Below are 27425 nucleotides of genomic sequence, written 5' to 3' on the forward strand. Positions count from 1 at the left end.
GGGGGGGCCACAGGACGCGGGGGGCCCGCGGTGCACGGAGGAGGCTGCGGAGAGCGGGGCATCAATGGGGTGCAGGGTGCCTGTGCTGTGGGGAGTGACTGTGGTGCGGGAGATGCACACGCTGTGAAGGATGTCTGTGGCGTGGAGGGGGCCCACGGGACATGGGGGGCCCACGGTGCGTGGAGGTGCCTGCAGAGTGTGGGGCGCCCGTGGGATGTGAGGTGCCCACAGTGTGTGTGGTATCCACAGTGCATGAGACCCCCGAGGTGTTTGGCGTAACTGTGCTGTGTGGGGTGGCCGTGGTCCATTGGGTGGCTGCAGGGAGGGCATGGGGTGCTCGTAGTACATGCAGAGCCCGTGGTGTGTAGGGTACTCCTCATGGATGGGGTGTCTGTGGTGCATGGGGCACACAGACCACAGTCTCCCTGCTCCCTCATGAGGCTCCAGGCCAGCTCCAGCTTCCTGGCTATGCCACATGGCTCCAGCCATGCCCACACCACATCACAGAGTGCCTGGCACAGTGCTCAGCAGCAAGACATCCAGGGCTGGGCCGCACCCCAGCTCTGCCACTCACTGCACGTCCCCAGCTCTGTTTGCTGTGCATACTCCCGCCGCCCTACCCACGAGGCACCCAGCGCCCCGCTTGGGTGGGCAGCTGGGGGGGCTCCATACCCATCCTGCCTCCTCCATGCCTTGCTGCCGGTCCCAGGCTTGCTGCGCCCCTCCACTCAGCCGTGATGGATAGACACGCAGCTCGGCAATCGCTGTACTCATTTCACGTGTGATTAAAAAGCTGGTCCCGCAGCACAGTTCACCCGGCGCGTCTGCCACAGCCGCCCGGGCAGGAGGCAGCCGCGATGCTGTGCGGCAGCAAACACGGCATTTCATAAATAAATTGGGTTTATTTATCCAGAGCCCACGTGGCAGCACGGGTAGGGCAGTGTGGGCACCCCGGGGTGCCCGAGCAGTAGGCACAGCGGTGGGACCCACCCGCGGGTGATGCGGCGAGCTGTGCCGCAGCCGGCACAGGGACAGCACCGCGACGGGGACCGCAGCGCCTGTCCGTGCCGTGACCCCCGGGCCGGCCCCATGCTGCGGCTGGGGGGGTCGTTAAACCAGTGAAATATGAAATGCCTGTATATCCCCGACAGGAGTTTTAATTAAATTAATTGCCAGTGACATTGTAAAAGTGCTGATGGGGTAATAACCGGCGCGTTATGGTCGCCGTTTATCTTCCCCGCGTAAATTAGCTGCCGCACCTTGCCCGTCCCGGCGGGCATCGCGGTGGCCTCATCAGCACCCACTCCCCGGCTCTGAGGGGCCAGAGCCAGCTGGGGGGAGCAGCAGGGTCTGGAGCGTCCCTGGGGGACCCAGGCAGGGCCCAAGGGACCTCCGTGTCACTCACGTTCCCATCACCAGGCTGCCGTGCGAGGCGGGAGCCAGCCGGGGTGGGCACAGGCAGTGGGGTCCCATGGGCACATGGGGAGTGGCTGGTGGTTGCCAAACGAAGGTACTTAATTACTGCGCATTCCATCCCATTTAATTGCTTATTAAATCCTAACCAGCCAATTAGCAGCTGCAATTACAGCTTCATTCAGTGACACAATCGCTATTTTATCGTTTGTTAATCAAATGCTTATTTAGGGCCCTGGTTTATTAACTCTTTCCACAGCAGGCACCGGCAGGGTGGGGGGAGAAGAGGCACCTGGCCTTGTCTGGGTTGAGGGAGGTGGATATCGTGGCACTGTGCCATGTGTCATGACCTCAGCACTGCTGTCCCCGTGGGGGCACGTGTGTGCAGCGCTGAGCCATCCTCATCACCCTGGGGACAGCCCCCATGTACCATGTAATCGGGGGTGTCAGTGGCACAGGATGGGGCGCACTGCTGTGCCACCCTGCCGTGTCACCATCACTTGTCCAGCATCCCTGTGCCACTCTGGGGTGCAGCAGGGCAGGATGTGGCCCCTGGTCTGTGCCTCACAGTGTGCTGGAGAAGGGGGTGGCAGGCGCCCCGGAGGCGTGAGCGATGGCCCTTGTTGGTCACACTACATTTCCTTTTCATTAGTGCTAAGTGTGGACATGAGGGATCGGCAAGGGTTCAGCAGGCACAGCCACTGTGTGGCTGCTTTGCCTGATGGATGGCGGGGTGGGAGAGGGCTGCGGCACTGCTGGTGGAGGGGACAGTGGGGAGGCACAGGGCCACTGGCATGTGGCTGTGCTGGCACGCCAGCCAGGGCACGTGGAGGTGGCCGAGCCCCATCTCCCCACAGGTGCTCAGCAAAGCGCGACTGTGGCCAACCCGGCATCTGGTGCATCCCCGGACCTGCTGCCGCACTTCCAGCTGGAGCCGGAGGATGTCTACATTGTGAAGAACAAGGCAGTGAGCCTGGCCTGCCGTGCCACCCCTGCCACTCAGATCTACTTCAAGTGCAATGGCGAGTGGGTGCACCAAGGTGACCACGTTACGCAGCACAGCACCGACCGCAGCACTGGTGAGCGCCGGCAGGAGGGACGGTGCCAGCCCCACCCCGGGAAGCCACGTGGGCCACTCTTGGCGGGGCTTGCATGGGGCTGGGGCCACGGGGACAGTTCCCTCATGCCAGTGTGACGTGCCACTCTCCCGTCCCAGGGCTGCCAGTGATGGAAGTGCGCATCGAGGTCACTCGCCAGCAAGTGGAAAAGATCTTTGGGCTGGAGGAGTACTGGTGCCAGTGTGTGGCCTGGAGCTCCTCTGGCACCACCAAGAGCCAGAAAGCCTTTGTGCGCATCGCCTGTGAGTGTCTGCGGGTGTCTGGACAGAGTGCAGGGCACTGGCCCCGGCCTCCCATCTCATCCCTGTGCCTCCCCAGATCTGCGCAAGAACTTCGAGCAGGAGCCAACAGCCAGGGAGGTCTCCATTGAGCAGGGCATCGTGCTGCCATGCCGCCCTCCCGAGGGCATTCCCCCCGCCGAGGTGGGTCCCTGCAGCTGGGCAGGACAGGATGTGGCTGAGGATACCCCTCTCCCCGGGCAATGATGTGTGTGATCCCAGGTGGGCGCCCAGTGACGTCCCTGTGCCCTACAGGTGGAGTGGCTGCGCAACGAGGAGCTGGTGGACCCGGCACTGGACGCCAACGTCTATGTGACACCAGAGCACAGCCTGGTGCTGCGTCAGGCCCGCCTGGCCGACACCGCCAACTACACCTGCGTGGCTAAAAACATTGTGGCCCGTCGCCGCAGCGCCTCTGCTGCCATCACTGTCTACGGTATGGCCCCTCCACGCCAGTCCCTGCCATGCTGCCCTGGTGTCACTCTCCCTGTCCTGTCCCTCCCTGTGTCCCCTTAGTGGCAGGGCGCTGACGGGTCCCTCTCCACCCAGTGAACGGCGGCTGGTCGACGTGGACACAGTGGTCAGGCTGCAGCACCAGCTGTGGACGGGGCTGGCAGAAGCGGAGCCGGACATGCACCAACCCCACACCCCTCAATGGGGGTGCTTTCTGTGAGGGCCAAAATGTGCAGAAAACCGCCTGCACCACCCTCTGCCCAGGTACCTGCCCTGCTCGGGGCACCGCCACCGCCCCGTCGTGCCGATGCTGCACTCCCCACTGCGCCCATTGCGGTCCCTTGTCCCCACCAGATGTCTCGTCCTCCAATTCCCCTGTGTGTCCGTCTCTGCCAGCCCCGGGGCAGGGAAGGGGGGTGGCAGCAGGGGGCTGACCCCAAGCTGTGCCTGCAGTGGATGGTGCCTGGTCAGAGTGGAGCAAATGGTCGGAGTGTGGGGCCGAATGCACCCACTGGCGCAGCCGCGAGTGCTCGGAGCCAGCGCCACGCAACGGAGGCCGGGATTGCCATGGCCCCGAGCTGGACACCCGCAACTGCACCTCTGAGCTCTGCACCCACGGTGAGCACGGTGGGGATGGCAGGGTTGTCCTCGGGGAGAGGGGACCAGGGGGTGACCATGTGTGCTGAAGCCTTGCCTCACACAGCTGCTCCCGGCGCAGAGGACGTAGCACTGTATGTGGGGCTGGTGGCCGTGGCCGTGTGCCTGGTGCTGCTGCTGCTGGTGGGGGTGCTGGTGTACTGCCGCAAGAAGGGGGGCCTGGACGCTGATGTGGCTGATTCCTCCATCCTCACAGCCGGCTTCCAGCCTGTCAGCATCAAACCCAGCAAGGCTGGTGAGTGATCATTGCAGGGACAGTGCACCCACACTGGGACACAGTGCCCCTTGGACCTGCAGGTGGCCACACCTTCCAGGGGGTCTCTGGGCAGGAGCTGTCTGCTACAGGGCATCCCTGTATGGAGTTCTGTGCCCTATGAGGTCTCTGGTCCTGAGCTGATTTTTTGTCTTATGGGATCCCTGACTTAGGGACAGGGATTCTGTATCTTGGAGTCCCTGACTGTGGGGTCAGTGCTCTATGCCACATAGGGTCAGGTCCCTAGGGGAGGTGGCTGTGCCTTATGGGGTCCTCAGTGTGGGGCAGGGCTGGTGTGCCCCATGCCCTCTCAAGCTGATGATGCCCACACATCACTGGTGGGGACCCCCTATTTCTGCCTTGCTCTGGTACCATGGTCGCTTGCTCTGTGCTGCAGACAACCCCAGCCTGCTCACCATCCAGCCAGACCTCAGCACCACCACCATGACCTACCAGGGCTCGCTCTGCCCACGCCAGGATGGCCCTGCAAAGCTCCAGCTGCCCAACGGGCACCTGCTGAGCCCGCTGGGTGCGGGACGGCACACACTGCACCACAGCTCACCTGCTGCCGAGGGTGCTGACTTCGTAGCCCGGCTCTCCACACAGAGCTACTTTCGCTCCCTGCCCCGTGGCACCAACAACATGGCCTATGGCACCTTCAACTTCCTGGGGGGGCGGCTCATGATCCCCAACACAGGTACAGTGGGGTGGGGATTCCAAAGCACTGCCCAGGCCAGGCAGGGTCCTCATGGGGCTCACCCCATGCCTGCACCCCCATTCCCACCCAGGGATCAGCCTGCTCATCCCACCCGATGCCATCCCACGGGGGAAGATCTATGAGGTCTACCTGACCCTGCACAAGCAGGAGGAGGTGAGGTAGGTGCTGGGGCTGCTGAGGCACGGGGCTGTTGGAGGGGGTTCTGTCCTGACTCAGCTGCCCCCACCACTGCCCCAGGCTGCCCCTGGCTGGCTGCCAGACGCTGCTGAGCCCCATCGTCAGCTGTGGCCCCCCTGGGGTCCTCCTCACCCGCCCCGCCATCCTGGCCATGGGGCACTGCGTGGAAGCCAGTGCTGAGAACTGGAGCATCCGGCTGAAGAAGCAGTCGTGCGAGGGCACGTGGGAGGTGAGCAGAGGCGAGGGGTTTCAGGGATGGAGGAGGGACAGCCACAGCTGAGGTGCATCTCTGCCTGGGTGCCGCAGGACGTGCTGCAGCTGGGCACTGAGCCGTGCACGGAGCTGTACTACTGCCAGCTGGAAGCGCAGGCTTGCTACGTGTTCACGGAGCAGCTGGGGCGCTTTGCCCTGGTCGGGGAGTCCCTCAGCATGGCGGCCTCCAAGCGCCTCAAGCTGGTCCTGTTTGCGCCGGCCGCCTGCCCCTCGCTGGAGTACAACATCCGTGTCTACTGCCTCAGTGACACCCAGGACGTCCTCAAGGTACCGCGATCCCCAACCTGCCCATCCCGGCTTGGAGCGAGAGCTGCGCTCCTGGTATGGCATCTCCTGCCTGACTGCTGCTTGTGCTGGCAGGAGGTCATCCAGCTGGAGAAGCAGCTGGGAGGGCAGCTGATTGGAGCCCCCCGGGTGCTGCACTTCAAGGACAGCTACCACAACCTGCGCCTCTCTATCCATGATATGCCCAGCTCCCTCTGGAAGAGCAAGCTCCTCGCCAGCTACCAGGTGAGGAGTCTGGCCAATGTGTGGGGATGGGGATAGAGGTGTAGGGAGGTGTCTCTGCCACTCTGACACCCCCAGCTGTGTCACCTCGCTGCAGGAGATCCCCTTCTACCACATCTGGAGCGGGTTGCAGCCCTTCCTGCACTGCACCTTCACCCTGGAGCGCCTGAGCACCAGCACCTGTGAGCTGGCCTGCAAGATCTGGGTCTGGCAGGTGGAGGGAGATGGGCAGAGTTTCACCGTCAACTTCAACATTGCCAAGGTGAGGGCAGGACTGGGCCACTCCTAGGGGTAGCCATAGGATTGCTAAACATCCGTTTCTCTCCCTGCTCGTGCTCTCCCCTAGGACACGAGGTTTTCAGATTGGCTGGTCCCCGATGAGGTGGGCACCCCGGCTCTGGTGGGCCCCAGTGCCTTCAAGATCCCTTTCCTCATCCGCCAAAAGATCATCAGCAGCCTGGACCCGCCGGGTACACGGGGAGCCGACTGGAGGACACTGGCACAAAAGCTCAACCTTGACAGGTAATGCAGACTGAGGACAGTGCTGGGTATGGGGTGGCATGGTGAATGGGGGCAGGGGTTTTGGCCTCATCCTGCACCTATGGATGGATGCTGAAATGCTGTGGGATCTTGTGAGAAGCCTGCTGCATAAGGTGAGGCTAGCACAGGGGTGTGGAGCCATCCCTGTGCCCTGACTTGCTCCCTCCGTCCCCTTCCAGCCATCTCAGCTTCTTCGCCTCGAAGGCCAGCCCCACAGCCATGATCCTCAACTTGTGGGAAGCTCGGCACTTCCCCAATGGCAACCTCTCCCAGCTGGCTGCTGCCGTGGCCGAGGTCGGCAAGCAGGACGGTGCCCTCTTCTCCGAGGCTGAGTGCTGAGCATGGAGGGTCCCAGGGGACCACCACCGGGGGGCTAAGGGGGGCCCTGGCTGGCTCACCAGGCTCCTACTGTCCCACAGCGCACGAGGAGGGCTGTCTGGCCCCCTTGGGTGGGCAGGATGCCCCTGCCCCATGGCAGTCAGGCCCCTCCAGCACTGTGGCGGCAGGACTCAGCCCAGCCCCGGGGATCCCAGAGCCCCATGGTGGGGGACTGAGGGGGGCACGGGGTGTGCGTCGTGCGTGCAGTTGCCGTCGTGCTGTCTGCGTGTGGGGCCGGGCGGCCCCGGGCCCCGTGCCGTGTTGTGTAAAGCCCGTTTTTTTAATTCTGTATTAAGTGCATTCAAGTATTTACACTTGGCCTTATGTACATAGCGGTGCCGCGGGCGGGGGGTCTGCCGGACGTGAATGTAAATAAATTCGATATATATTGCTACGTGGGGCTATGCCCGGCCATGCGCTGCCCCACGCCCCTCAAGATCCCCCCAGAAGTTGGAGATGCACACCGAAGAGCTTTATTGGAGTGGTGACTATTCCATGGCGTTGGCCTCACGACTGGCCACAGCTGCTACGAGCGCGGCCCCTTTCCCCGAGCCATCCTCCGATAGCATGAAGGACACATTGCAGTTGGGTGCCAGGTCCTTCAGTGTGTTCTGGAGGTTGGTGGAGAAGCTAGGTAGGACAGGAGGGGAGAGTGAGGACTGATGCTCCCACCCTATACACACCATGCCTCCCACCACAAACCCCTTCATAGAGCAAAGATGTCATGTGGGTGCCTGCCACCCCTGGCCCCACTTACCATGGGTGCAGCTTGTACAAGGTGCCATCCACCCCAACAGTGACAGACAGTTGGTCCAGGCCCCGGTTCTCCCGCATCTTCTCCACCACAGCAGCCAAGCCAGCAGCGCAGAGCTGGGCTGCCCGCAGGGACACTGTCTGGCACACCTCCCGCAGCAGCACGCTGTCCTCAAAGCTGGCCTCAATCTCCAGTTCATTCAGGATGGCCTGTATCTGCCGCAGGGCCAGCCCCTTTCTGCTCCAGACGAGTGCCACTGTTAGCAGCAGATTCCCCATCCCCATCACTGTCCCCATCTCTTACCATTACCCTGCCTGTGCCACATCAGTGTAGCCTGGCTCCTCTCCTGGGGTTCTGATACCCCTACCCCAGGTTCAGGGAACCCACAGGAGCACAACACTCACACCTCGATGGTAGAGAGGAACTTGGTCTGGAAGATGTTCTTGGTCTGGAGTTTGGAGCTGAGTTTGCCTTGGAACAACAACTGTTTCTCTGTCATTACCATCAGGATCTGACGCACGATCTCGCCCAGGTACATGCCACTGATGAGCTTCTCAAACCTACCCAAGGCACAGCCTCAGCTAGGCACAGCCACCCAGTCCCAGCCCCCCCTGCCCCAGGGCCCTCACCCACCTCTGCTTGCCCGGGTTGATGGTGGATTGGTCCACCACCTGGTCAAAGTGGGTGAAGATGTGGTCTAGGCAGCCGTTGTCCCCAAAGGCCCCCCACTCCATGTTGATGCACATACGGCCCTGGTCCCCCTCCACAGTGCCCACGTTCTTCATCTCCTCCATGTAACAGGCATTGGTCCCTGTTCCTGCAGGCCACATGCTGTTGTCACCGCAGCACAGTTCTGGCAGAGGCATGTGGCCATGCCACATAGGGTAGAGGGGTGGTGGGGAGATAGGGGACCTCCTGGATGAAGAGGTGCTCCTCACCCACAATGAGGCCAATTTCACATTTGGGGTCATCATAACCACAGGCCATCATGGTTCCCACCGTGTCGTTGACCAGAGCCACCACCTGCATCCCTAAGTGCTGCCAAACAGGAGACGGGGACACATATGGTCTAGTGGCACACAGACAGCTCCTGGAGCTGACACTCCCTGGATGTAGGGTGTACCCTGGGGAAAGGGACAGGCCACAAGACATTCCCTACCTGTTTGCGCCGGGCAGCCTCCCGCAGCAGCTGGACAACGTCTTGTCCAACGCAGCCTGAGGCGCTGAAGCCTTTGGTCCAGGTCAGCAGCAATGCCTGCCAAGAGTATCATGAGCAGTAGCCAAGGCAGCTGTGTCACACAACATCCTGGGGTCCTTCCCACCGTTCTGGAGCTGGAGCCACCCCCTCACCTTATCTAGGCCCAGTTGCTTGCAGGGGAAGGAGAAGGTGAAGCCAAGAGGCAGCATGTCTGTCACCAGGTTCTGCTTCATCTGGAAGTCTATGATGCAGTCGATGATGTGGTCAAAGAGCTGTGGATAGTGGCCACGGTCAGCAGGGCGTAGGCTGAGGCAATGCTGAGAGGGCCTCTTCCAGCCCCATCATGTGGCCCCATGAAGAGCAAGTAGGGAGGCAATGTCCACCCCCATGCCCCAGCCACAGCCTCACCGCCTCGCCCGTGCCCTGCATGATGGCAACTGGGATGACATAGATCTCGCTGGCCATGGTGATGCCCTCCTCTGTCACATGCACCACCAGTACACGGAAATTGGTCCCCCCCAGGTCCAGCGCCAGGAAGTCACCTCGCTCTGTGGGGAGCCAGCACAGTGCATTACCACGGCCACAGCCTCCTCAGCACCCCATTCCCAGTGTCCCTGTCCCTTACCAGTGCCATCAGGCGTGTGAGAAACATAGGTGGGCAGCATGCGGACAGAGGCAATGGCATTGGTCTCCTTACCCAGGCCCCGATCCATCTCCTCCCTCATCAGTGCCTGGACTTTCTCCAGGTCAGCACGGGAGAGCCGCAGTGGGGCCAGCACCTCGTTCACCTCACGGCGCAGGGCTGCCAGGCGCAAAGCCACTGCTGTCACCATGGCCGCCCCCCGCCCAGAGCCATCTCTCGAGGGCAGGAGGGTGGCCATGCACTCAGGGGACAGTAGTCTTGACACACTCAGCAGGATCTCCTGAAACCTGCCAAGGATGAAAAAGATAACATGGGCTGGGTGTGAGGCATCCCACTGGGGTAGCATCCCACTGGAAGCCCTGTGTTCCTCATCACCTGGGGTAGCCCTTGTATAATTCTCCATCCATCCCCACGTTGACCATCAGCGTCTCCATGTCCCGGGTCTGGCACATATAGCTGAGGATGGCAGCCAGGCCAGTGGCATGGAATGTGGCAGCACGCCCCACCACTGCCCGGCAGATCTGCTGCACCCGGCTGCAATCCCGCTCGCTTGACTGCAGCCCCAGAACGTCCAGAATCCTCTTCACTTCAGTTGTTCCTTCCTCATTGCTAGAAGGCAGATCACAGCCTTGCAGCACCTGCAGGTCCACGAGCTCACAGCCAGGAACACCCATCCATCGTGCCCCATCCTCCCACCCATGGCAGCTCCTGGTCCTCAGACACTCACTTGACGATATCCAGAATATGCTGCATCGTGAACACACCCTTCTGTCTCAGGACACCAATATCAGTCCCAGTGAAGATAGCTTTCTCAGCAGTCAGGCCAATCAGTGCGTGCCGGACAATCTCCCCCAGGTACAGGCTGCCCACCATCTTCTCAAACCTGTGTGGGTTTGAGCCCACATGAGAGTCAGTCATGCCTCCCTAGCAGATCCCCTTGGCCCTTTAAGAGCACCCAGGAGCACTGCAGGGAATGTGTGATTCTTCCAGTGAGGCCTGACATGCTCAGGGATAGATGGGGAGCCTGTCCTGTCTGGGGGAGAAAGAGCACCTCTTTTCCCCAGGGTTGGAAGATTCCACATCCACGCATTCATCATAGGGTGTGATGATGTCATTCAAGGTGCCATCATCCCCAAAGCAGCCCCACTCAGTGTTGACACACATCCGCCCGCTGGTCTCGTCTGCTGTTTCCACCAGGTATGCCTCAGCCATGAAGCAACAGTTGGAGCCCTTGTCTGCAAGAGTGATGGGGCTGAGCACCAGCACAGCCCCACTGACACCCACCACCATGGTACACAGGGTGCCCAAGTCTCACCTGCAACCATGGCAACCTCACAGGGTCTTCCCTCCGTGCTGCAGGTCATCATGGTGCCCACAGTGTCATTCATCACGGCAACAACATCCACGTGGCAGAGCTGGCCAGGAGTAAATTCAGAAGATTTCCTCCTCCAAGAGGACAGCCAACTTTTACCAGTGGCTGCTGTCCCATTAGCCGATCCAGTCCCATTGGTCCCCACCTCCTGTTTATTGATGGCTGACTGCAGCAGCTCCACCACATCCTTCCCTATCACATCATTGCAGCTGAAGCCCTTGGACCAGGAGAGGAGTTCTGCCTGTGGAGAGCATGTGGCAGAGCCATTGACCTCTGGCACCAGGATGGTTCTTCTACCCACTGCTGCTGTGTTGTGGTCACAGCGTGGCACAGGGCTCTCCCTCTCACCTTGTCCAGCTGTGTCTGCCGGCATGTGAAGGGGAACACAAAGCCCAAGGGGAGGCGTTCCACAGACTTGCTGGGGTCAGAGCGGATGGTCTCGGCCAGGAACTGGGACACGCATTGGGCAATGAAGTCAAAGAGCTGCAAATTCATGACTAGGGGTAAGGGCTGCTCTCCTTAGGCAGTACCCAGGCTGTTGAAGGCAGCCTGGAGCTCCAGCACCAGCCCAGGGCCCTGCTGAGCCTCCGTGATGCTGGGCAGCCCAGCACCAGCCACCCTTTGCCATGGCCTCCTCATACCGCTTCCCCCTTGCCCTGCGTGATGCCCTCTGGCAAGTCATAGATCTTGTACACCATATTGGGGCTCATGTTTCCATCTCCGTAGAGGGTCACCAACACGGTCCGGATCTGGCTCTGGCACAGCTCCACCACCAGAAAGTTGCCCTGCTCTATGGGAGAACAGAGGCAGTGTCAGGCAGAGACCTTCCCTGTGGCAGATCTAAAATCTGCTCCTTGCCCTGTCCCATGGACAGTCAACCACCCATAGGGGATGCTCCTGAGAGCCTAAGACTCTCAGAGAGGCCAAGGGAACAAGCTTCTGGCTACTGCCCCTGCACTGGGGAGTGGCAGAGGAGAAGCTTATGGACCCCATAACTGATCCAAGAGTGGTTTACCCTCAACCCCCAGGGCTGAGTCCAGTGAGATGTGCAGGGCTGCCGGTAGCAGAACAGTTCGTCCTCATTCCTTACCAGTGCCATTGGGAGTGGAGCAGATGTAGGTGGGCAGCATTCGCACTTTGGCCTGTGCATGTGTCTGTCGGCACAGCCCCCTGCACATGTCCTCCACCATGTGGCCTTTCATAATATGCAGCCTCTCCAGCGGGACGCTGAGTGATCGCAGGGCTCGTTGTATCTGGGGATGGCACATTAGGGCAGAGATGCAAAGGCAAAGGGCAGGGAATGACTGGAGCAGGGATGGGCCTTACTGGTGTGGTGAGGGAACTATCGCGACGTTGGCTCAGATTGCCCATTGAGATCCTGCATGGAGGAAGGAGGCGTGTCACCCACTGAGCTCTGGCCCACAGGACAGGACAAATGCCTGCCCTTGCCCAGGCACGCAGTGGGGCTGGGAGCCTGTACCCAGCTCTGCTCCCACCTGGTGTCTATCTCCATGCTCGTTGAGGGCTCCATATTTTCGTCCCTGTGCAGCACCCTCACGCTGCCTCTGCGGTTGTGGAGGAGGCAGCTCTGTCCCATCACGGTCATAGGGCCAAGCTCGGGGATGGCAGAAGAGGGTCCCCACGACCTGCAAGAGGCCAGAGGCTGATGTCTCTCCCCTGTAATAGCCTGAGGGCTCTGAGGAGCCTGCACGACCCCATTCCCGGCCCCACAGCGGTCTCCTCAGGGCAGGAGCCGCTCACCAGTCCACGTACCGGCCATCCCGCTCCGTCGCGCCGGGCCTTGGGTTTGTTCTGTCCGCCCCGCCGGGCCGGGTGCTACGGCTGCCCATGGCGACGGGGCAGGGGCCGGTGTTTGCAGCCGGTGTGGGCCGGGGCTGGTGTGTGGGGCCGGTGTATGGGCCGGTGGTGGCCGGGGCCGGTGTGCGGGCCGGTGGTGATCACGGCCGGTGTGCGGGCCGGTGATGGTCACGGCCGGTGTCGGGGGCCAGTGATGGTCACGGCCGGTGTCGGGGGCCGGTGATGGTCGCGGCCGGTGTGCGGGCCGGTGGCGGCGGGGGCCGGTGTCGGGGGCCGGTGATGGTCACGGCCGGTGTCGGGGGCCGGTGATGGTCACGGCCGGTGTGCGGCCCGGTGATGGTCGCGGCCGGTGTCGGGGGCCGGTGATGGTCGCGGCCGGTGTGCGGGCCGGTGATGGTCACGGCCGGTGTGCGGGCCGGTGATGGTCACGGCCGGTGTCGGGGGCCGGTGTCGGGGGCCGGTGTCGGGGGCCGGTGGCGGCGGGGCGGGTGGTGGGCCGTTGCCGGCGCGCGCGGGGCCGTTGCCGCCGCCGTCTCCCTGGCAACAGCCGCGCCCCGCTCCGCCATTGGTCGCCCCGCCGCGAGCCGGCCCCGCCGCGGCCAATGGGCGGCGCCGCTCCGGGCCCCACCCGCGGGAGGGGCCGCTCCCCGCTCTCGGGCGGGCGGCAGCGCTGCTCAGAGCCCGGGGTTTAATGAGCTCTGCACCAACTCGTCCCGTTAATTAGGCATGGGTCGCCCTCCCCTGTTCCCCGTCAGGATGCTCTCGGGGAGCAGGTCCCTCCAAGGCCCGGTGCGAGGCAGACAAAGCCCCGCTGCCCCGAGGAGCGGGCGTACGGCCGACCCACACGGGGACAGGAAAGCACCAAGGACACGGGGACACCGCGGCCGTGGCTCCTCTGGTCGTTGCATCCAGTGACTGCGGCTTTCAGCTGGCACCAAGGTGCCCTCTGCCACTCCCGGCTGGGAATGTTAGTGCTGTGCTGCTGCACAGAGCACAGGACACTGCAGCCGCCTGCCCTGAGCCCTCCCACCAACCCCAGCTCTAGAAGAGGCCTGGGGAAGTGATTTGGGGCCCAACGTCTGCTGCTCCTCCTCTCCTCCCTCCAGCGCCCTCCCATTCCCCAGAGAAAGCCAGCAGAGCTCTGCCGTGGTGCTGCAGTTTCATAAAAACATACATAAATATATTTCCATTTCTGTAACAGAGAGCAAAGCTGCACAGGCACCTATAAAACACACAGTCGCTTCTCCACCCAGCGCTCCCCACACAGGTCGTATAAAACATATAAAAGGGGCACAGGAGACAAAGGCTGCAGGTGAAGCAGGGGTACAGTGCCAAGAAGACCCTCACCGGGGGGCACAGGGAGCTGCTGCATTGCCAGCTCCCTGCAGCATTGCCAGCCTCAGAACTTGTGCCTTCTCCGGCGGCAGCCTTTGGTCCGTTGCTGGCTGCCCGCATGGAGAGCCATGCGTGGCTCTGAGTCCACCACACCGTCCACGGCTTCTGAGGAGATGCCGGGTTTCTCAGGAGAGACATGGAAAGGAAGGTGCTGAAGGGAGATGGGGCTGTCTGCTGACGGCTCCCCATCAGCAGCTGAGAGTGTAGGAGAGGACTGTTGGTCTCCTAATCCAGTGATGGGAGTCCCCGCGTCAGCACCTGCAACAATAGCACACGTCAGCCCTCCTGTGTGAGCCACTAGTGCTGCCAAGAGCACCTCTCCCCCCTCTTCTCCTCCTGTCCTTGCACCCATAGAGGGAAGTGCTGATGCACAGACAGGGACAGCAGAAGCCTCCCACATCCCCCAGGAAGCTGGACATATCTTGGTGCAATGGTTCAGAGTACACCCCTCTTCCTGCTAAGGGCTCCGGGCTCTGGTGTGGGTCCAGTGGGCACACATCCAGTGGGTACTGGCAGGAATGCGTGCAGCCAGCTGGGGAATGCTGACAGCCAGCTAAACCCACAGCCTCCTGCTCTGAAAGAACAGACCCTTCCAAAGGGAATTTGCTCTCAGAACAGCCCAGGCCGAGCCAGGACCAAAAAGGGAGAATGGGAAAGAGCAGCCCTGACCCAGCCAGGCCAGAATAGAAAGTTTTCCACCTTCAGACATGCTCTCCGAGAGCTCCAGCATCCTGAGGAGTCCTCTCTCCTGCCTTCTGGTGTCCTGCCAAGGAGAGGAGAGCCACCATCACAGCGCTGCCACGAGGAAACCCCTTAGCCAGGATGGCCTCGTGGGCACTTGTTCCCCCAGCCCTCAGAGTGAGGCTGGGCACATGAGGGACTGCTGCTTATCCAGGGCCTCCAGCCATCCACGGGAAGGGCACTGCTCCATGCCCAGCCCACACAGTGCTCAAGCAGAGGCAGCAGAGAGCAGCTAATCAAGCAGAACTTGGTCAAGAGGGAGGCCAGGGTACAGTATGTCACCCCCAAGCCCAGCCAGCAAGCATAGGGCTGTGATAAATGGGGGTATCAGGGGCTCTGACACAGCTGCAACACATCCCCCAGCACTGCATGTCCAAGGGCAGACTGGTCCCACTCTGTCCAAGGGTATTTGGGCTTGATGTTGGAGGGAAGGGCTTTTCTTCAGGGCACAGCCAGACTAGGAACACACCTTGAGCCCTGGTGTGCCCCTGGGAAGATGCAGCCATGCTGGTCACACATACTAGGGGAAGACCACTTGGCCTGGCTGCTTTAAGCTTCACTGGCCCAGCAAAGTCCCCTCTCCTGGCTGCTCCTTGCCCCCAGAACTGCTCTGGGAAGCACTGGTATCCTGGAGCTGCAAATCACCCCAAAATGGGCCATTCCAGAAAACTGCAAGCCAAACTGTGCCACTAGGAAGCTTTGCAATAGCCCAGGCCATGCCCAGGCTGCCCCAGTGAGCTCCCACCCTAGCAAAAGGCAGGGACAAAGGTAACAGAGCCTTGCTGAGCCTTCCCAAAGAGCTCCCTGGCTTCAGCATCTTTCCCCCATACCCTGTGCCTACTTGCAGGACCCACACACCAGCCAGCTGTGGGGCACAGGGACAGAGTCAAACAGCCCCCACAGAGCTGTTCACAGGCAGGAGCAGCCATGCCCTGCAGTACTCTGAACCACACAGTGCTTGGCTGTATCCCAGCCAAAATCATCAACCAGAAATCTCATCATTTGCATCTGAATCCCCAAAGGGCTGAGGTCTGTGATGGATTTAAGGGATTATACAAAACTAAGACATCATGTTGCATCTTCATGCCGTGAATCACATTTTTGAGCGCAGGCAAAGCTGCAGCACTAGGGTTTTGCCTGCAGGAGCCAGCAGGAAGGCCTGGAAGGATCCTCTCTGGGCTCCCCTGGGACCACCACAAGCAGGAAAAAGCACAGTGGGGACTAACACCTGGCGAGTGACTGTGAGCCAGCTGCTACCCACGCTCCTGCCTCCCACCTCCTCTAGCAAGGCACGTTCCCCACACCCAGCACACCTCCACCACAGTGACTCCCCAACAATTCTCCTGGGACACTGCTGTTTGCTCCCAGCACTGAGCAATTTCCCCTGCTCTGGCTTTAAAGCCTTCCCCGTGGGAATGGGCTTGTGGATATCCAGATAGGTTTGTCATCCTGACGCTGGCCTCCACTCCATCAACATTCAGGCGAGGAAGGCTGCAGGACTGAGGCGTGCTGGCTGGCAGCAGGACAGCCCTGGCTGCCTGCCCACTGGAGAGGTTGCTGGCAGCTCTGCTGGATTAGCTCACCACTGGGACCAGTCCGTGCTCTCACAGAGTGTCATGGGAAGGAGGGCAATGAGTTCTCTGTCCACGGCGGCCCACAGGGACAGGCAATCCTACATCAGGTCAGCTCATCCCTGCCAACCAGGGAAACAGCTCCTGCTGCCAACCCAGCCCCACGCCCAGAGCAAAGCAAAGGGGATGGTGTGCAGGGTCACCCCTCACCTTGCCTCTTCGCAGCCTCCTGGTTCCCTGAGCTTGCCTAGCAGCCTGAAGGCAGCTGTCCACGTGCCTCTGATACTGCAGCAGTGGCACCAGTGACTTACAGAGGTAGCACTTCTCACACCTGCCAGGCAGCAAAGGACAGAGCACTGCATTAGGATTCACTCTGCACCGGGCTCCCAGACACCAATGGTGACTCTCCTCCTCCAGGCCATGCCATGGAGAAGACGTGTCACCAAATCCAGTCACGCTCAGTGGGGTCAAGCCGGCACCAATTGCAAAGACTGAGTGATTATCAGTTTTCCCTGCCTGCTCCTCTGTATCCTGCTGCTGCAGCAGCGGGACAGTAATCAAATCTGCTCATCTAACTATCTCAAACACCACTGATTTCTCCCCAGACATAAAGCACCCTGTCAAAATCTACAGAAATGAAGTGCAAGGGCTTTGCAAAGGGGAGTTAAATTCTGCCTGAAAAGCAAACCAAGTGTGTTAAATCAGAGAGACATTTTACCAGGGCTGGATGAACTTGTCTGACTAGTAAATCAAGCCTTTCTCTGCACTGTCTCCATTTTACATCATGCCATGCAGGGAGAGGAATTGCAGAGCACATGCTCCTGCTGGGGGGTTGGCTCAGCCTGTTTCTCAAACCCCCTTCTTTGGGTGGAAGATGCTCAGGCTCACGCAGGACAACTGTGTGTTCTTAGGAAGAGGATTATTCTGGGTGAAAGGAGATGAAGGTCAGGCATAGATTTACACAGCTACATTCACTTCCACACCAGCTCTCAGCAGGGACTGAACCCTGCAGAAGAGGACACTGGCTCTTCAGGAGGGAAGCTGAATTCCGGAATGGACTATCTCCAAGAAGAGACAAAGCCCCCAGGGACCAGCCCCAGCAACACTGTGTTCAGTTTGATAGTGGTACTCTCTAAGTGAAACACCCCAGGCTCTAAAATGCATATGGAGAGCCCCCATCGAGCAAAACTCTGCAGCACTTTTTCCCGTATTTTCTTTCCAGTCAGTGCTGATTACCCAGATAATGTGTCTAAACAGAAGCTGTCCTCTCTATAATTAGCCTAATTCCATTAGTGATGTTGCCATCCACTGTTTGTAACAGCAAAATTGCTTCCATAGCAGGGATTTTACTGTCAGATCCTCTCTTATGATGCTTTGTGTGGGTGGCAGGAGGAGGGGCTGCATGGAGAGAGATTAAACAAAGCCACTGCTATTCTGAAAGTCTAATTTAATTAAGAATATCACTACAGGTGCCATGTTGACAGCCTCCATGTCCTGGCCTCTTCTTTTTCCAGGGTTACCAAGCTCAAGCCTCCCATCAGAAACTGGCTGAGTTAGCACCATTTTAGCTACAGCTCCCCCCCAGCAGCCATGCACCCCCTGACCCATCATGGATGGGGCTGAAAGGAAATCAGTGCAAAAATAAACAATCTGAGAACAGCAAATTCCTCTTGCTTTGGTTTAAATATAGCCAGCACTGCAACAAGAGGCACTGAGGAAAACCAATTTCTTAGGGAAACACTGTTATAAAGCCAACAGCCAGCATTTGTACAGGAATAAAGACATCCATAGTCAAGCTAGAACAGAAGCACAATCTAGGAAACAATCTAGGAGCAGGCATACCTACTTACTTGTCAATGTCGAAGGATGGTGGGCTGCTTTCAGCACTGGCAGCTTTATTTCTTGCCTCTCTCTGACGCCTGGTGAGCACTGGAGGAAAAACAGAAAGGGTTAACAAAAAGGGTTACTACCATCCATCCCAAACCATCCCTACATCATGCTCAAATGCACCAAGTTTCCATCACTTCCACTCAAAGCTGCAGCAGAAGTGATGGTAGAGGTGAAGAAACAGTGGACTGGGACACTTTCCTGCAGAAATTCTTTCCTGCAGAAGAGTTTGCTGGACAAGTGTCCTTTTTTCCTAGGGGGATACTGAAAAATTTACCTTTCCCAGACTGGGGAGCCAGCTGACCATTTCACACCTAACTTGCCAGAAACAGCTGGATTGACAGACTGTAGCTTACAGGAATTTCAGAGCTGATGCACAGCAGTGCGATAGCCTGAGAGCAGCGTTATCCAGCTGCTCTGGCAGCACAGCACCACTCCCTGCCAAACCAGGCTCCTGTGCCTGCTGCAGGGAGGGACAGTGCCAGCTGTGGGCTCAGGGGAACACAGAGCTGAGGCAAAGGGCTGTGCAGAGGCACCAGACCTTTGACAGAGAGTCTGGCTGGAAAGGGGCACAGCTCACATTGGAAAGGGAAGGTTACAACAATTACCCCATCACTTTCCCACTGCCCATGTGAACTGTGGTGATCAGTGCTATTGTCCACAGACAGCCCTGGGAGTCCCCTGGATGAAGATCTCTAGCAGGAGCAGTGCTGCTCTCCAGAAGCTCCAACACGTGGGTAGCCAGTGAGATCCCAGCTGAGCAGCTGATGATGGGTCCCACCATTTCTGTTCCCTCAGCAAGCCCAAGCAGCCTTTCCCAACTGGCTCTGCAGGCATCTGCAGGGAGCACGTTGGAGTGTTGTCCCTTTCAGTTGAATTCCTCTCAGTGTATTCCTGTTGATATACCACCAGCAAAGATCCTCAGGGAACATTTCAGATAGCTTAGCTTGCTTCACCAGGGACGTTCAAGACTCCAGCTCCAAAACAGATGTCACAGTAAGTGCTCTCAGGCATGCTGGCTAAGGGGACAATGTAGGGAGCTGTTTTACGGCTTGCTGATACTGCTTCCCATACTCATGAGGAGAAAAGTCTGACTCTAAGGTATAGGCACAACAAACCTGTTATTGTTAGTACTTCATCTGTGATAAAGAAAGCAAAGCACAAAGTTTTGCGTGGAACAAAGGAAATTCTTGCGGGTTTTAGCAAAACCCCATTTCCAGAGTGTTGGGCAACCCCAATATCTATCCACAATGCAACACTGCCTATCCTTAGCAGCAATCACTGATCTGCAGCTACAACCAGCAACGTACTGTGAAGTGATCAGGAACTGTTGGGGCTGACGGGAGACAACCATGCTAAAGAAACAAGCTCAAGCGTTTCCTAGGATGTGCGTATTGTCTCGTAGGCGATGACTGATACCAACAGCTCATTGCTCACAGGAACTAAAGAAAACATCTCTTTTTAACACAGCTTGGCTCAGATTTGAAGTGGCAGCCTGACTAGGAAGACTGGTAACAATGGCCACCCCCACCCCCAGCCATCCAGCCTCCCAAGAATCCAACCAATATGTATATTTGACAGCGTGGTGAGAACTGCTCTCCAAATCAGCGTATGCTCGTTAATATTCCTTAACGAGCCTTGTGCACCAGCTCAGGTGTTAATCAGTTCTATTTTCTTCCAAAAGCCGTGAACACATCTGGCATAATGGGCCCATTAGAGATGTCTGGGACTAGCTCTGCAGCTGCCCAGGAGGAGACCCTCAGCTGTGTTGCTGGAAGAAGCAGCAGAGTAGAGAGAACAAGGCCAGCTGGTGAGGCACAACCCCTGCCAAAACATGCTGGTTGCCCCCAAGAAGGGGGCTCAGAACACAAGAAAATAACTGCCACAAGCGAAATCTCCACCACAGAGCACTGCTGACCTGCTTGTGTGAAAGGAGCCTTGTAATTCTCCCAAATGCAATGCTCTTTGCTGGGTCAGACATACTCCGTGGCCCGAGAACAACCTTTTCCCTCACTCGGCATTTCTTCTGGTTGACAAGTCATTCTTGGCCTGTTTGGCTCAAGCATTCACCCTGGGGAAGAGCAGCAAACCCTGCCCAGTATGGCCTTGCTATCAGCAAACTCAGCCCAGGCACCTCCTGGGGCTCCCAGGTCTGGCTGGCATGTGGAGCTGTGGGGTCAGAGCCACTGAGCTCCTCACCTTCCTGCTCAGCCCACCTGCGGTTCGATCCACCAGCTCCCTGTGCTCACTACCAGCTGTGCCACTTCTCTGCAGGATCTATTTGTGTCTGGCTCATGGCATCTAGTCCCTTCTCAGAAGCCATGCAGTTTTGCTCTGCACCCATTTCATTCCTCTTTCTGCCGTTATCAGTGCCACTTCTACTGATGTCAAGAGCTTTTTAATGGCACCAGTGCCGCTGCTGAAGACTGACAGCTGCATCAAGACTGCATTTGAGCCTTTGGGAGGAAGGGATATACCAAATCCTCATTTTCCTGGGCTCGCCTGGGAACTGAGAATGTCGGATGCATGCAGATGGAGGGTGAGAGGCATCGAGTATGTCACAAAGCCCAAGAGTATTTGCTGTACTCAGCTGCAGCCAAGACTGGCTTCCAGACTGAGACCAGCGGAGCCCTGTGTTGGCAGCAGCAGCAGGCGATGGATGTGGTGACTCCAGCAGAGCCCTCTCACACAAGTGAGCCCCTTCAGTTGAGTGCACGAAGAAAGAGGGAGCTGGCACAGAAACTCCACAGCTCCACTCATTCACTTGGAATTAACACCAGTCACTGAGCTGGAAACCCAGGACCTCAGCCCTCTCCAGCCTGGTACAGCAGCTAACATCAGGCTCTTCTTTTTTATTTACTCAGATCACAGGAAAGTGGAAATTCATGATAAGATTTTCATGCTGCCCAGGTATGTGGTGGTCTGGGCATTCAGCCAGGGTGACCATGTACGTAGGGAAGCAACTGTAGCTCATCTTGCCCAGCTGCTCATTTGAAAACTTGCCCTTAGATATCAGCCAGACTGAGCTGGCCTCCTGAGACCTAAGACAGAGACTTTGGTGCATGATTAGAAGAAGGAAGAAGAGAAGTAAAACCAGCAAGAACCCATCCTTTCATAGTATTAAAATGAAAACCACTGACAGCTATAGTCTGCAGGACTGCAATTCTAGAGACATCAAGAGTAAGTCCAATTAATAAATCTGAAGACCAGCTAGGAACCCCTGACCCAGTGCACCAAAGGAAAACTTTTTTTAACAGATCAGGGCATGGCTTAGAGGGCAGAACTTTGACTTCTCTCACATAAGGCTGTTGTTGCTGTGCTCCCAAGGAAGCCAGCAGCCAGCCAAGAACACACAGTGCTGCAGCAGTAGAAAACAGCTTCTGGACCCACACAGGAGCTGGCATTTGCTTCAGAAGACAGTTCTCTCACATCTTTTTTCTCCCCATGCATTAGCTTTACCTGTGGATGTTGTGCTAGTGGTGGATGCCAAGGTAACAGCCCTGGAAACAGAGTCCTTTTGTACCTGCACAGCTGTGCCAGGCTCCTGTTTGGCCTCTGCTCAGAGCTGAACATCATCTCTGCCTATTCAACCCAAATCCCACAGACTAGCCCAGCAGCTGAGAACCCTCTGGGTGACAGTTGCCTTCCAACAGCTGTTGGAAATCAGCCCAAGGTGCCCCAGGAGCCAGAGTCCCACAGGCAGGCAGGATTCTGCCCAAGCCTGGGAAGCCCATGGTACTGCAAAGAGTCTGGGTGAAAACAACACAGGTGTCTTAGACTGTTATGGCAAATAGAGCCTGGTCTCTACAGGGAAAATACTAGAATAACTAGCAATAGAAAACTCAAATTACTGTGATTTTGTCCCAGATCCATTGCTCTGCTTACAGCCATTATTGCGGAGCAAAATCCCTTTTATTCCAGGCTGGTTTTCTTACAGGGGGATTGTTCCGAACAAGCAGGAACAGCAGAGTAGCAATTCCAAAATAACTACCCTTACAAACATCCCCAAGGAGACTAGCCTGGAAGCAGAATGGAGAGGCCAGCCTTGAACTCTGTCCTGCTGAAAGCCAAGACCAAAGAAAAGAACAAATTCCCTTGCACTGCCAAAGAATTCAAAGCCTTTTCCTGATCACAGTCGGGATTCCCCAGGATCAATGGATACACTCACAGTCCAGCCACACCAGGGACCAGAACACCACAAGGCCAAAGACATTCCTGCTAAAAGGCACACTAAAAATTCTGCTCCCCTTTGTAGCACAAATAAGACCTTTATCAGTCTTGAGGATGGCAGAGGAACTATGATAATTTGTGATTTCCCTGAGCCAAGTGCTTTGCAACAGTAACTGGGTTGTGCCTGCAGAGAGAACCTTCCACCAAAATTAAGCACCAGCCAGTATCAGCCTCTGCTCTGGCTCCTGTTATCTTGACAGGACCCATGTTACATCCCCAAAGCTTTAGTATAGCAGGAATCTTTTATTTTAAAACTACATCAACTCTGCATTAAGATTACTTGGTGAAACTTTTTCCTGCTAGAGGAATGCAGAAGTTACAGTTCTTGTACTAGCTCTGATTTGCTCAAATTGCTTAAACATCGTAGATTTAGGTTGCATTTAACAACCCAGTATGTAACTGAAAATTATATATTCACAGCCTGAAAAGTTAATCTTATTACAAGCTACTACTTTGATATTACCTGACATTGTGCTAACACAGATTTTACATTTCAAGCAGCAGCTAAAACATAACTTACTGAATATGTTGATAACCAACCAGTGTATTTGTTCACTTAAGCTCTACAAAGGTTGGCTATGGAAAACTGATATGAAAAAGAATACAAAGAGGATTAATATGGGCATTCTGACTGTACTTCCATGCCTCACTCTTTACATGAAGCAGAAAAATCCACATTCCCAGATTGACAGTTATCATTTTGCAATTTTAGTGAAACAAGAGGGAAACTTTCCTGCAGTCTCTGCCACTCGAACAGGCCATTTCTGCACATACAAATGTCAGACTTCATGCAGAGCACAGGCATTCTCAGAGCAGTACAGAACATTCTCCCCTCTCAAGAGCCCTGAAGGACAATTGTCCACATGGTTCAAGCCTTCCATTTTCTACCACTGCCACATTCTCTGCAGGTCCTCAACAAAGCACACAATGGACACATTTTATAAGTATTGCTTGAAGCATCCAGGACTAGATCCTGGGGTAATATTCAGGAGCTGATGATGTGGTGAATTATTGTGTGAAGTCAATCAGAAATTATGTCTGTGCAGGAGATGCTGGTAATACCAGAGCCTCCAATAACACTCTCCTGAGCAGCGTGGAGATGCAACAAGGCAGAGTGAACAAACCTCCCCATACGCCAAACATCCTGAGAAAAACAAGACTGCAGCACCTGCCTGCCAAGTAACAACAGGGAAAGGGGGTGAGCATGAGGAGCAAACACGTGGAAGCAGCACTTGGCAGACCTGGAGCGTCCTCGGCAGGCTCCGGTCCCGCGATGCCGTTGCAGTACATGGCGTGCACCTCGATCTCGTCAGCTGGGAAGCCGTGGTCACACAGAGGGCACGACACACGGGCAGCAGCTGTAGGACTGCACTCAGACACAGTCCTGCCAGCATCTTCATCCCCACCAACCTAAGGAAGAAGAAGAAAAATTAGCCAAACAGGGCTGTTTCTCTTTCTTTGCTCCACGCTGTCTGGTAGCTACCTGCCATCCTGCAGACTCAGATTTTCTTGGAAAGTTTTATTCTTCCTTCATCGCATAGTGCCCAGAAATAACACCACTGGCTGAATAAATTGCACTGCACTAATAATTAATTCTTCTTGCAAAGGCAACATGTCCTTCTGAATCATGGTGAAACTCCCTGCACAGCCATGCACACCGTTTAAGGCAAACATCACCTGCACTACAGTGGAAAAACAGCAAAGCTTCCATTAATCAGGAAATCTCAGAACCGAAACTGATGGAAAATTCATGGGGCAAAGCAAGAGTTCAACACCTGACTTGTGCTCATCAGTTTCTGGACATGATCCATGCTACACAGGCAGCATTGTCTGGGAACACAGCTTCCCCCAGGATGAAAGGAGGCTGCTGTGGTGTTAGGAAGCCCAAAGAGATCACTGGAAGCTCCTCCTTTATAGAGGAGGTGGTTGGAGCAGTCATGAGAGGGGACACCGATCAAGGAGAGAGGCAATACCATTAAAAACCTGTGTCACACAAAATTATTAGCAGAGGCTTTTCGCCAGGGCAGAATGTCACAGCATGTGTACATTCTCAGGGTGCCATTACCACTTACTGGCACTCTCTTTTTGCATTGGTCACACAGCTGCAAAGGTGCTCCACTACCAACCCACAGAGATCCAGCCTGCTCCCTATGCCACAGACATTCCCAAATGCAGCAGACTGCAGCCATCTCACTCATAACTGCATCTCTGCCTAGTCAGGCTTGCTGTAAGATTTTTCCATATTTGAGAAAAAACCTTCCCCTCCCCACGACGATTAAGAAAAGCTATTTAAATATTAACCATGTAGAGAAACCTATAGAAAAATAATACAGGAGAGGTTTCCGTTCTTAGAGCTAAGCAGTGACATGTAGACAGTGCACAGCAAAACTGCTGTCTGCTTCCCTCCAACAGTATCATTTCAGGGAAGCAGTAATTGGGGTCAGCCAAGATTCTCCGTGCCACTGGAGCGCTTTGCTGTATTACTCAGTTTATTACTTCCTTTCCCAAATGAAGATCTGATCCTAATTTTTATGTCCTAAAGGGAAGGAGGGTGCTTTACTGACTCAGAGGAGCTATGACAAAAATTGCAGAACTGGGCTTCAACCTGAGATTCTGACTCTCAAAAATGCATTTCTCCCTGACACCAGCTGAAAGGCTACAACAGTGATCCCCAGGAACATCCCTCATTCCCAGGGAGGCTCTCTGCCCTGAATTTCTGCAGAGGAGCTGCCATAAGAGTTCCTCCAGCCAAACACAGTCTGCTGAAGAACATCACTTACAGCATTAACACTCGTACCCCTCTCTCACATTTCAGTGTCGTTACATCTTGTGAAGTCCTCACTGTGGGGCATCACACTGAAGAGCCATAAAAAACAAGATGTGTCAAATGTGAATGATCAGATCAAACCTGCGCTACACAGACAACACACATAAAAAATATGATGCGAAAAGCAGCAGGCACTGCTCCTTCTAGCTGCCTTTTTTAAAGCAATCTTAGGAGATCACCAATTCTGCACACTCTGCCCGCCTACATTCAGCGGTAAATTACTAATTTTAAATGGAAATGCAACATTCTGTAACAAAAGACTGCTTGTACAAAACCTTGCTGTAACAGTCTGGAAAACCTCAACTGCAGAACCAATCACCCCTGTCAGAGCCAGAGACAGTTGCCTCTGCTTTTTAACAGAGGAAATTGCCTACAAGACATAGTACTTGCAGCCAACAGCCAGCCAAGAGCAACGCTAGAGGCTGAGCTCAACAAGACTCCTGTGTCCTGGCTCAGCATCTGCTAGGAAGAAGTCGGTCCCAGTGGTCTCTGCTTGGCTCCTGCAAACCACTGATGCCATGGTAGCTGTTTCTGCTGTTTTCCTGGAGGTCTGGGACCTGCTGCCAACCGTAATGTTGTCAAACAATCCCTAGGAACCCACTCCCCACCATCTTGTGCCACCCAGACCAGAGGTGTGAGACACAAGGTACCCTCTGCAAAGCACAAGAGGACAGGGCAGTGTCCTGGCCACAGCCAAATGGGCCATGAATGTGCTTTGGTGGCCAGCCCAGGACCGCCTCTCTCCTTGCTGCAGTCCCTAATTGACTGAGCAGTGCTTGGAAATACCTGCAGAATGAAAGGCACATGAGAGCAGAAGATGGTTTATTAAGAGGCCTGTGAGAATGAGACATTGGAACTGCAGACGTGCTGTACAAGCTGCAAACTCCCAGAATGAGCTTTCCACAAATGAACCCTCTTGTCAAGAGCTGTATGATTCTGTATTCACGTACCCTGCGCCAGAGGAGTACTTGGCAACCCCTTTGATATCGCTCTCTAAATTAATAGACAAAGAGAGTTTTATCAGAAGCAGGAACTGAAGTCAGATGTTGGTTCAGTGACAGCTGCAAAGCAATTGCTGTGCAGGTGTGACAACACGGGGAAAGGGGCTGCACACAGTGCACATCTGCAGCAAGAGGTAAGAGGACGGCCCTGCCACTGACTTACTATTGCTATTAACTATTACTGCACAAAACTTAAGATTCCCAGACTCAGGACACTCTGCTTGGCCTGAAAACCACTATCAGCCCTCAACACTTCAAGCACATCTTTATACCAGTCTGAACTCTGGCTGAAACTCTCCTCTTAGCCTCTTGGATATGATATGTGGAGAGGAAACTGGAGTTCAGAGCACTGTAACAGGGAAAAGCAGGTGACAGCATAAGTGACTGAGGTTTACTTAGACTCCCCTTAATGCTCCTGGGGTCCCCTCTGCATCCTGCTGAGCATCACAGCTTGTACCCCAGAGCATGGGCAAGCAATAGCACTGCCGCCCACGCTGATGGCATCCTCCAGCTCAGCAGCATTGGGATATAAAAGAACAGGCTGGAATTGATAACAGCTCTCCAGCTATAGGACTGAAAGGCTTCAGAAGCAGCTGCATGCAGTCCTCAGCCAAAAGGGACTGGAGATATGAAGCAGTAGAGAAAAGCAAAGAGGGAGCTGTTTGTGAGGATCCAAACAGCCTAAGTCCAAGCTTCTACCTACCAAAGAGAAATGCCAGCACAGCTCAGATGAATCAAGGTCTAAAAGGTAGGATTGGAAACAGGACCCTTCAACTTCAAGCTCTTTTACCTGCAAAGGTGCACCTCTGATGTCTGAACAGAGCTCTTCTCTCTCCTCCTCAACAGCTTCCAGTGGGCTTGGCTGTGTCTCTGCAGAAAAACACCTCCATATCAGCACAGGTTTGCAACCCCCAACTATCTCCTCACTTGTTGATGTAGCTTAGTCCTTAATGCTTTTAAAGAGTTTTCACAGTTTCAAAACATTCTTTAGACTTGCCAAAAATGTTATCAGACAAAGTGCAACAACACAGCCAGATGAGGGGTTAAAGTCACAGCATGGTAGTGTGAGGATAAAGGCACTGCAGCTTTGTAGCTTCATGGGGAGTGAGATTAGACACAGGGAAAGTGCGTGGGACACTTGCTGGGATGGAGACAAAGCAAGAATAGAGCTGCTCTCACATTGAGACAAGCAGAGCTCCCCTTCCATGGTCTGTCTCACAGTC

General features: G+C 56.0%; 3 protein-coding genes across 12 annotated transcripts in view; 1 reads left to right on the plus strand and 2 right to left on the minus strand.

Annotated features, from left to right (window-relative positions):
- Positions 1–1840: 1840 nt before the first annotated feature.
- UNC5A (unc-5 netrin receptor A) lies at positions 1841–7273 on the plus strand. The gene is made up of 15 exons (XM_066329300.1): positions 1841–2492; positions 2630–2773; positions 2850–2953; positions 3065–3245; positions 3359–3526; positions 3716–3880; positions 3966–4154; positions 4570–4869; positions 4961–5048; positions 5128–5296; positions 5374–5607; positions 5701–5850; positions 5945–6109; positions 6194–6369; positions 6567–7273. Exons 1-15 carry the CDS (start codon positions 2135–2137, stop codon positions 6724–6726), a joined length of 2751 nt encoding a protein of 916 aa, XP_066185397.1. The 5' UTR covers positions 1841–2134; the 3' UTR covers positions 6727–7273.
- Positions 7216–12669, minus strand: HK3 (hexokinase 3). Of its 3 annotated transcripts, XM_066329298.1 has the most exons (20): positions 12506–12669; positions 12229–12378; positions 12059–12110; positions 11823–11985; positions 11374–11522; positions 11081–11215; positions 10878–10973; positions 10676–10775; positions 10412–10595; positions 10088–10243; positions 9736–9969; positions 9343–9647; positions 9126–9265; positions 8870–8989; positions 8679–8774; positions 8458–8557; positions 8153–8336; positions 7924–8079; positions 7523–7756; positions 7216–7395 (listed from the first exon to the last, which is right to left on the minus strand). In XM_066329298.1, the coding sequence occupies exons 1-20, from the start codon at positions 12580–12582 to the stop codon at positions 7254–7256; spliced, it is 2973 nt and encodes a 990-aa protein (XP_066185395.1). In that variant the 5' UTR covers positions 12583–12669; the 3' UTR covers positions 7216–7253. The 3 variants fall into 3 exon arrangements, with proteins under 3 accessions (XP_066185395.1, XP_066185393.1, XP_066185396.1); XM_066329296.1 differs by having other exon boundaries at positions 10676–10973; XM_066329299.1 differs by lacking the exons at positions 10412–10595; positions 10878–10973; positions 11081–11215; ... (3 more) ...; positions 12229–12378; positions 12506–12669 and having other exon boundaries at positions 10676–10718.
- Positions 12670–13708: 1039 nt separating this feature from the next.
- The window catches only part of UIMC1 (ubiquitin interaction motif containing 1), a 39890-nt gene continuing 26173 nt past the window's right edge, over positions 13709–27425 (minus strand). Inside the window, exons 8-13 of one of the 8 annotated variants that reach the window (XM_066329301.1) lie at positions 26993–27072; positions 23616–23784; positions 18108–18186; positions 16468–16588; positions 14615–14708; positions 13709–14203 (exon numbers count right to left, since the gene is read on the minus strand). In XM_066329301.1, coding sequence (XP_066185398.1) covers positions 13950–14203; positions 14615–14708; positions 16468–16588; positions 18108–18186; positions 23616–23784; positions 26993–27072 — 797 coding nt within the window. In that variant the 3' untranslated portion in view covers positions 13709–13949. Of the gene's footprint in view, positions 14204–14614; positions 14709–16467; positions 16589–18099; positions 18187–23615; positions 23785–26992; positions 27073–27425 lie in introns of those variants that run through there. The other 7 variants (XM_066329302.1, XM_066329304.1, XM_066329305.1 and 4 more) reach the window with 7 other exon arrangements.

Source organism: Sylvia atricapilla, chromosome 14 (assembly GCF_009819655.1).
Source record: "Sylvia atricapilla isolate bSylAtr1 chromosome 14, bSylAtr1.pri, whole genome shotgun sequence".
In the NCBI taxonomy this organism is placed as follows: Eukaryota; Metazoa; Chordata; class Aves; order Passeriformes; family Sylviidae; genus Sylvia; species Sylvia atricapilla.

What these genes read in the sequence shown, in the direction of transcription:
- UNC5A (XM_066329300.1), top strand. Translation starts at nt 2,135, where the DNA reads ATGGATGGCGGGGTGGGAGAGGGCTGCGGCACTGCTGGTGGAGGGGAC. An exon ending in CGTGCGAGGGCACGTGGGAG is followed by an intron (nt 5,297 to 5,373) that starts GTGAGCAGAGGC and finishes TGGGTGCCGCAG; the next exon opens with GACGTGCTGCAGCTGGGCAC. An exon ending in AGCTCCTCGCCAGCTACCAG is followed by an intron (nt 5,851 to 5,944) that starts GTGAGGAGTCTG and finishes ACCTCGCTGCAG; the next exon opens with GAGATCCCCTTCTACCACAT.
- HK3 (XM_066329296.1), bottom strand. Translation starts at nt 12,582, where the DNA reads ATGGGCAGCCGTAGCACCCGGCCCGGCGGGGCGGACAGAACAAACCCA. An exon ending in GCGACGGAGCGGGATGGCCG is followed by an intron (nt 12,379 to 12,505) that starts GTACGTGGACTG and finishes GGCCTCTTGCAG; the next exon opens with GTCGTGGGGACCCTCTTCTG. An exon ending in ATAGTTCCCTCACCACACCA is followed by an intron (nt 11,986 to 12,058) that starts GTAAGGCCCATC and finishes TGCCATCCCCAG; the next exon opens with ATACAACGAGCCCTGCGATC.